This window comes from Corvus kubaryi, unplaced genomic scaffold (assembly GCF_017639235.1).
Source record: "Corvus kubaryi isolate FWS band 111438036 unplaced genomic scaffold, C.kubaryi_AGA036_p1.0 37357, whole genome shotgun sequence".
NCBI classification, from domain to species: Eukaryota; Metazoa; Chordata; class Aves; order Passeriformes; family Corvidae; genus Corvus; species Corvus kubaryi.
In genome coordinates, this window is record NW_024581117.1 from 7508379 (window position 1) to 7517450 (window position 9072).

At 36.9% G+C, this 9072-nt stretch overlaps 1 protein-coding gene across 14 annotated transcripts in view; it reads left to right on the forward strand.

Moving 5' to 3' along the window:
- PRUNE2 (prune homolog 2 with BCH domain) overlaps positions 1-7712 on the forward strand; it is a 138120-nt gene extending 130408 nt beyond the window's left edge. For 3 of the 14 annotated variants that reach the window (XM_042033145.1, XM_042033146.1, XM_042033159.1), the window contains 4 exons: positions 46-81; positions 607-645; positions 2114-2161; positions 4744-7712. In XM_042033145.1, the coding sequence (XP_041889079.1) occupies positions 46-81; positions 607-645; positions 2114-2161; positions 4744-4765 (145 nt within the window). In that variant the 3' untranslated portion in view covers positions 4766-7712. Of the gene's footprint in view, positions 1-45; positions 82-332; positions 418-606; positions 646-2113; positions 2162-2714; positions 2778-4743 lie in introns of those variants that run through there. The other 11 variants (XM_042033149.1, XM_042033150.1, XM_042033148.1 and 8 more) reach the window with 9 other exon arrangements.
- The last annotated feature ends 1360 nt before the right edge of the window (positions 7713-9072 follow it).

Genomic DNA, 9072 nt, shown 5'->3' on the forward strand with positions numbered 1-9072 from the left:
ACTTTTACATCTTTTCTCTTCCTTCATCCACTCGTATCTTGTAAGGTATGATGAAGAGAAGTGTATTAAGAGAAGAATGAGGTAAAACTTGCTTTCTAGCCCAGTGCTGCTGCTCATAATGGAGTGAATCTGTGTGACAGCCTTTCACCTGCAGGCGACCTCAACAGCTGAATGAGAGAGGACTTGCAATGATGTGGAACCTTACTTTCCCCTTCAAGCTGTTGAGATCAGCCTCCCTTGCGAATGAAACTCACTGAACTGTAAATGTCCTTGACTTGGCCCAGGCTGCAGCTAGTTTAACATTATCTGATAGAGCAACTGAATGCTTTCAGCTCTGTCCACTGGGCATGCCTCAGACCCCTGCTGCTTCTCTGTCTCTGCCTCCAAATGAGCTAAAGAAGGAGTTACAGATTTAAGGTGGGTTGAGCACAGGGATAAATGGTATCATACTGAAGTGAAGATCTTTAGGGTTAGCTCTAAATTATACTGGGTGCCTATTTTAAAAGCATGTACTGCATTTGTTCTTCGCTCTGCTATTGCTCTGCTTCACTCTTATGCTCTGCTTGCTTCTCTGTTTCTTCATATCAATAACTTTTACTCATGCAGACTGGATGAAGAGCTGAGGGAAGCTTCAGAAACAGCTAAGTAAGATAGCTTTCAGCTGGATGCTGGCATTATATTGTTTCACAGGAATAGCTTGAATGCAGTAGTAAATTGTGTTTGGTACAACAGTCAGCTTGTAGTATCAATTGCTGTGTCAGTTGCCCCATTTGTGAATTGACTTCCCCTCTCACTGCTTTTGTACTGCTGGGTCTCAGTAATAAATAATCATACCTTTACACTATAAAACATTTTTGCTGGTTTTTGATGATTGTTTCTGCAGTCATGAGAATGACTGAAGTCACATACTCCATTAAAATGGATCATTAAACATTTTCTACCCTTCACCTTTTATGTCAGATGATTCATACAGTTTTTAAGAGGTAGTTCTTTCTACGATTTTTTTATTTTACAGTTTACTAAATTAGGGTTAGCTAATATACCTCATTCTCAGTCAAGGTAGATACCTTAACCATAAATTCTTTTGTCTTTCCAGTGTTGGCTGGATAGGCCAGGGAAATAATACTTGATAATAATATTATACTGTCTATGGTTACTTAATAAATCAGTGGCAGGTGATGATCAGATGCTTTAAACTGATAACTCTGTGCTTTGACTTGAGTATATTGAGGCAGTATGGTGTAGAGAACCAAAGAAATCCTTAAGTACACAATTCTTGACTCACTGAGCAGAGCTTTAGAAAGTGTCCAGTGCACTTTCCTCATGTGGGTATTGTACACAAAATTCCTGAGCAGGAGTCTGTGTCTGTTGGTTCTAGTTTAACATTCTCCCTTGCAGTTTTTGTAACCAAAGATTTTGAGTTTTGAAATTTCTTTTCATCTTACAGCTTCTTCTTTTTCCAAAACTTTTTCCAAAAGTTCCTTCTTTTGCAGTACACATTTTCCTTCAGTTCTTCTGAGGTTAGTTTCTAAAACAACCACAGAGAAATATCTAAAATACTGGCCACTGCTTTTTGATTCTAGTAGTTAAGACTGCCTCAGAAGCAATAAATCCACATAAGTAGTTACCTGATACCACCTGACTATTTTGTTAGACAAAAAGGCCTACCCAGCCTTGAAATGTAACTACTATCCCTTCTATTCAAACATTTTCAAATGCACTGTATATGTGACAATGAAAACTCAGTGCAAGAAAGCTGCTTTCTTTTTACTCCATTTAAAATATTAGAGGCTGCAGTGTAACAAGTGAAAGGGGAACAATTCATATGAGGCATCACTGGTTATTGTTATTGTTGGATGTATGAGGTCTCTGTAGTGCATTTCCCTTCTCCATATTAAAGAAATAGCTTAATTTTTTTTTTCTCAAACTAATGTGTGTTGTGGGCACTAAGATCCCTACATTCCTAACAACAACAACATTTCTGTGTTTGTGCTGTCAAAGATACTCACTACAGTTGATTATTACATCCCCAAATTTTATGTCGTATTTTAAAAGAGAAAGAAATAAATAAACACAGAAAAAAATGTTTACTCATCTTTTTCCTTGTATCCAGAACTAGCTGCCTCTCAAATGATCCAGAAATGGCTTCAGTGGAGCAGGAGTAAGAATTTATGCCTAATACTGTCATTACATTTTAACATTATTTTACAATCATGCTGCTAGGAACTGAGGCTGGGTAGACTCCTTAAAGCTTTTTTGAGACCTAAATACTTTTATGGTAATATTCAGGAACAACATATACAGGCAGAAAAAGCATTGAAGCTTTAGTATCTTTATATTTTATATAACTTATGTATGTGTTATATACTGAAGATTTGTTATATTTGTGTTGCACTGTGAAGTGTGTTTGAAGTGTCCTTAACCATTTCCAAGCAGAGAGAGATACAGTTGTTAGCCTGAGAATATTCAGGTTAAGGTATGTTAAAAACAGATAGAAAAAGTGCATCATGATCACAGTAAAGATGGTCCCATGCATTATCCTCAATTTTAAACTTGTTGTTCTCATTCAAAGATTAAAAAGTCTTACATTTTACTTTGATTTCTGGGCCATACTCTTGACATGTGCCGTCTCTTTGCTTTTCTGCTTCTCAGCTTCTTCCATAATTATTTTCCTGATTAAATCTCAAGCGTCTTTAAGTCTTTTCCTTTCAAAGGCAGCCAAAGAAGCAGCCTCTCTCTCCGTCCAAATGCCAGGAACTGGCTGCCCACAAACCCAGGTGAAAGAGATGCACCCCTCCTTCTGTGGCCAGGTCCTTTGTTTTTCTTAAGCACCCAGTAATTTGTCCCCCTGGCAACATGTATGGGGAAAATTCTTTAAGAGAAAAAGAAAACAGGAGGAGAACTAAAACCCCAACAACCCATCTGACGGGTGTGTAGAAAAACGCTGTTGTCTTGATGCCTTGGGTTTCAACTTTCATATTTTTCAAATCCTGTACTGCCTAGTGTGTGACTCTGAAGTTTCTTGTAGCCTGTTAGCTACTGTTCTCTCATGCTAGGTAGACATAACAAACCCTCTCCAGGCCTGTTCTACAAGGACACTCAGACTGTCCTAGGCCCAAAAAGTATAAACCAAAAGCCTCTAAAAGCGGGGGCAAGCTTGGGGAAGCTACATCATTAACTGAAGCTTTAATTGGAGAATTAACCCTGGTATGCAAATGAACCAAACTTATAAAAGTGTGAAGAACTTGTGACCTATCGCCCATCTTGGGGTCCATCTTTTGGCAGTAGCGTCTGGGCTCCCCAGGGTCTACCTTTGAAGGCCCTTCAAATAAATACCTACCTTTATTCCCTTATTCCTGTCTATGTTTTTTAGGTGGCCACTTCAGGCATTAGTCTCACACTGGAATATTGTACAGGAAATATCATACAGTAAACCTGAATCCTCAGCAAAAGATTCCATTAATAACATGAGTATTAATAAATAATTAGAAGTATATGTAGCAAAAAGTTGCATAAATAATTTGGAGCTTTGGTTTTTACTTTTTAAAATATAAAACAGTACTCTAATAAGCTATCACACTGTCATACCTCATATAGAGGTTAGAATCATAAAGGTAAAATCCTGATTTCCTGAACCGGTTGACATTATACCTCATTATACATCTTTTTCTTTCCTCAGACACTGTTTTATTCTATAATGAGTCAATATGAGAACTGGTTTTCAAAGTATAAGAACAAAAAATGACAAGTTAAAGACTTTGCTAATGATTTTGACCTTTTGTTGTTGCTTGAGCAACTTTCCTGTTTTTCTCAAGAGATAAGCTGGGCAGCAAAAAGCAATACGAGAAAAGAATTTGCATTTATTTAAATAAATATAGTTAAAGCCAAATAATGGTAATTCATGGCATTTATTTTCCCTGCATAAGTATGACTCTGTCTTCATAAGTGGCAATAATCTTCCTGTGATCATATCCCTCATTTCTTGTGTAATTTCTTCAGGAAATAGGATCCTGTGTAAATCCCTTCACTCTGAGAACAGCAGTTTTACACAGACTTTTGTTCTGTATCCTTTCTGCTGAAATGCCTCTGGAGTCTGCCCAGCTCTTAGTTTGTTTCTGTTGTCTCTTTCATACTATTCCAAAGGCTTTTGTCTATTGTCATGCTCCCTTGTGTTCTATTTTGTTCAACTCCTTGCACTTCTTTGTGACTTTAAAAAAAAATTATTAAATAATTCACAGTGAAAGAACCATTGTGTAACAGTTCATAAATATTGAGGAAACTTTAAATTATGTATTCTTGAAGGAAGATTGTATCTTGAGGCAATATTTATGAAACAACTTCTTAGTCTAAAGAATACTTCTGAAGTGTTTGATTACGTGCTTTGCACTAAATAGCAAAACTCTACACTTAGCAACATTTTTAGGGGTACCCATTCCTGTCACACTGTTGTATCATTCCACCAGTGGCTCTTCCCCCACCTGATGTTTACTTCAGATTGGAATTGCTGAAAAAGTAGTTGTTAATTTCAATAAAACAGTAACAGAACTTAATAAGGTGTGTACTTCCATAGATGTAGATGGGATGTGTGTAAGTTATTTCACACTATTCCGTTGAAATAAGTGAGAGAGAAGGATACTCAATGCTTTTTGGGAGCTCAGGATTGGGTAAATGACTAGCCATGTGTTTTCACACACTGATTAATTTGATGTTGTTGTTCTTTGTCATTTTGTCTTTAATAAATAGCATGGACATGACCCTGAAATAAGAAGCATCGTTGCCAGGCATTTGAAGAAGAGGTTTCACATGGATTTTCATCACCCAGACAATCACAACCATGCTGTACAATGAGTGATTTGGTCAATTGTGTTTGGTTCATAAGTTTTCCCTCTCATTCAGCAATTCAAGAAGACCAAAAGGGCCAGTCCTATTGCCATGGGAGAGCAGAATTTTTGGGCCTGGTTATTTTTGTTGTTTTCAGAAACAGTTTTCATTAGGAAAGCTATATCATCTAGCATTGGTTTCTATGTGTGTGTGCCATTTCTTTTTAGAAGGATACCATTTTACCAACAGTGTGCCTCATGAATAGGTCAATGAGGATGGGGATTTTTTCATTTTTGTCTTCAGCATGTTAATGTTTATGCATAGCTGAACATGATCGTTATTGTTACAATAAGTATTAGTTTGCTTGTGTCACAAAGCAGCAGCAACTTTATTGTTTAAAAATAATTTTAGAAACTATGCAGGACTTTTTTGAATTTGACAGGCCATGTTGGATGAGGCTTTGGGCAGCATGTCTAGTGAAAGGTGTCCTTGCACAAGGCAAAAGGGCTGGACCTAGATGATCCTTGAGACGCCTTCCAGCTGAAAGTATTCATGCTTCTATGAACTTGTGTTTCTTGCTGTCTGAAAAGTCTTTCCATCTTCATTAAATGATTATTTTATTTGGTCAGAGAAAAGTGTGATATACTAAAAAATAAATTAGTTGTCAAACAGACTTCCAAGAGGGTGAATGAGTAACTCAAATTTTATTTTACTAATTGAGTTTAGTATCTTTGTTTTAGGGATAATTTTCTGGAAGCAGCTAATCCTGTAAATGATTGTTATATATTCTAAAATTCTTGGAGCACTAATTTATTGTTTCTTTCTAAGTCTGTTTCTTTAAAAACATTTTTTTAAAGTTATGAGTCTTCAAATTACATACTGTCTCCAATTGTAAAGGCTATTAATTTTCTGAATGTGAGTCAGATATTCTTTCCTACTAACAGCTGAGAGGTGGGAGTCATACTCATTTTTTAGGAATATATGTTAAAATATTGTTCAGAGTGTTTCTGTTAGACAAAAAAATAAGTCTTACAATGGTGTTTGTTGTCTGTGTCACAGAACACAGCAGTAAAAACACAAAAGTGAAAAAACCCTAAGCATCTGTTGTTTGCTGCTGTCCTGTTTATTGCCGCAAAAGACACTACTGTAAGTCCTACTCCTTGCTGGGAAATAGCTTCAGTTTCTCAGACTATGCTTTTGCAGGAGTGTACAAAGTAATTATCGAGTGATTTCTGTATGATTTTAAAAGACAAGAGTCAAGAATATGACAAATGTTTTCTCTTACCCTAATGAACACACATATGCACTTTCCAAACCTGCTGACTAACCTGCCTTTTGGGAAGTCCTAATGGAAGTCATATTATTACATACTCTTTGAAATATTCTTTTTTTCACAAGGTTCTTACATGCCCTAGAATTACATCTGTGGATTCTTTACTTTGTAAAGAAATCCTTAGACATAACAATTCAAGATAAATTCACCTTTTAAGTATGGTCTAACTCTAGTCCTGCTTTCAGTTCAGAATTATTAATGGAACAGAAAACAAGCAAAATACTTATTGGGGCATAAAGTTTAAGCAGAGGCAGTATAGCATAAGCATTCATTTTTTCAGCAGGATCTAAACTGAAAGTAAAAGTTCTGTTTGTCCTTCGATGGTTTTGTTCTGTGGTTCACACACTTCCAACTCTGTCAGTTTCTGTTTTGTATTTGCAAGATAGTCTGCAAGCATTGAAGCAAGCATCTGTCATTGTGTGCATAGTTGTTCAGCTACTGTAACAAAGATTGACAAAATTGTCAGAAAGGCAAAATAGTGCTTTCTTATTGGCCAGCATGAAAACTGAAATATGTGCCCTCTGCAGTCCTTGCTCTGTGCTGGTGTCTCTGTCATACTTGCTAGTCTGCTGTATCACATCTTTCTGTCAGTTCCTGAAAATTTTCACAGAGGAAGGGCCTAATCCTGCTGACCATTGTTGCTGCTCTGTAACCTTGTCTTAAACTAGGGTCTGGTAGTTTCCACCTTTTCTCAGATATTTGAATCCTGGCTTGTGTCTGCCTTATAAAAGTGCTGTCACTTAGTATATTGGGGATAATGTTTTATGTACAGATTAATATTTGTATTGACTTCCAGATGCTAATTAAGCTTCATTAAGATCTAAACTATTAAAAACATTTAGTAGCATGAAGTTGCATCTTTTGTAGACTTGTAGTTTAAGCCTCCTAGGATAAGCCACGTGACTGGTGTTATGCAATAGATGAGAAAAGTTTCCACTTGAGAAGTTCACCACAAGGCGGAGGTTCAGCACAAATCTTCATTCACTGTTTGAGACCTAAGTGGGGTATAAGAGATTTGTGATTTTGTCAGCTCAGAGTTAAATTTAATTCTATTTGCTTCGTGTGAAATAACTAAACAGCAAAGTTATACATTAATTAATATGATTAGTATGGACAGAATAATGGTGGCAGCTTGAGATGGAAGGAATTTGTTTAAGCCAAATGTCACATTAAAATAAAATGGGGCATCGATGTGATGGTTAAAAAATTATTGCAAGACCAAAGTGTGGTTATCTTTGCTTATTAATATATTTTGGAAAGTTTTTTAATGTTATGATATAGCAATTCTATATAAACAATAACGTATCAATATTACTAAATCAGTAGTTTGTTGAAAGAGAAATATAGTACGTATAATTGCACAGATACAAGCTTTTATATATGGATTTTTTCTACTGTGTATCAGAGTGCTGAGGTCAAATATAAATTTATAGTTGCAATTTTTTTTGTTAAAATACCTATGCTGATTTAAATTATAGATTAAGCAATACAAGGATATCTAATATCATTGTATGGATATATATACACCTATGAATCAGAAATAAAGAATTGCAACCCATCACTGGAAATATTTCCTTTCAGCTCCAAATTGTGGGGTTTTTTGTTCCCTGGGTGCATGGAAACACTTGACTGGTTCAGGTCAGTTCTTTGCACAGTTACAGATATTTTGTTTTACTTTCCATTCCCTGTCTGTCTTTCTGAAAACTGAAATGGAGTTAATTTTGTTTCTCATTATATTATTCCCCGTCTACCTTTATTAAAATCGTGGCTTTGTTGATACTAGCAGTATTGTTCCTGAAAGAAAGCAGCTCTTTAAATTGCTTTCTAATTTGTGTCCATGCTATGGAAGATCAAATATGTCCATGCTATGAAGATCAAATGCGCAGATAGTCCATCTCATATGTCAAAAAGGCAAAAGCTACAGGGCAGAAAGAGATTGACTGTGAAACCACCCTTTGTAGATTAACAGCCTGAAGGAAGGGGTCAGATCTGGTGGACAGGGAGTCCTCTGACCTGCCTGGTACCTTGTGCCCACATCCCAGTCTACGTCTGTGTCAGATGGGCCAATCTATACTGCCACCACTTTAAGTAAACCTGGCTGACTTTTGGAGCTATCCTGAGCATTGGCCAGTGAGGCACCAAATACAAGATTAAAGGGGATAAGCTGTGGCTTCTTAATTGCCACAGCTTATATTGCCAAGATTATATTGCATTCAGCTTGATGAGTGCTCCTAGACCCTTTCAGAGTCAAAGAAGTTGAATTAAACAAACCTTTCATGCTTGTTGAAAATAGGTTTCTTGACTTCTGATAGGTTTGGAGATTTATCAGATGTTTACCAAGTTATCAGTTGAAGTGTTAGAAGTGACCCTCAGTTTCCTACTAGTGCCACTAGTGGGAATAAATGACAGGTCAGACTTTGTTAGCTGTGCAGCCATATTTATTTCTGGAAACAAGAGGGGTGTCCCTGTATTGCCTGGCACAGATCAAGCCAATTGAGCAAGCACCAGAAGATGAGCAGTTTTACTTCTCATTCACTGTCCCTTTCCTCGGGTCCTGCAACCCCTCTAGCACCCTATTCCCATTGCAAAATACAGACATTACATGCAGACAGGGTGTGACAATTATCTGCTGTGCACAGGGGAAGACCAGAGAATGGGGCTGTGAAGTTAAAATGTCAGCTGTTCCTGTTTGCGCTGGTATGGTTTACAGTTCTGTAGTCTTTGCCTGACAAAAGGTCAACTGCTACAGAATGCAACGTCTTCTCCCAAAAACGTACTTTGCAAAGGTACTGAAGTCTCTTGTGCTTGGTCCTTACACTTATTTTTCCCAGCAAATTAACCCATTTCAGAAAAAGTGGTCACTTACTGCTCACACAGTGTAAATTCTCTCGGCAGTCCTACTGACTCTCTGATTTGTC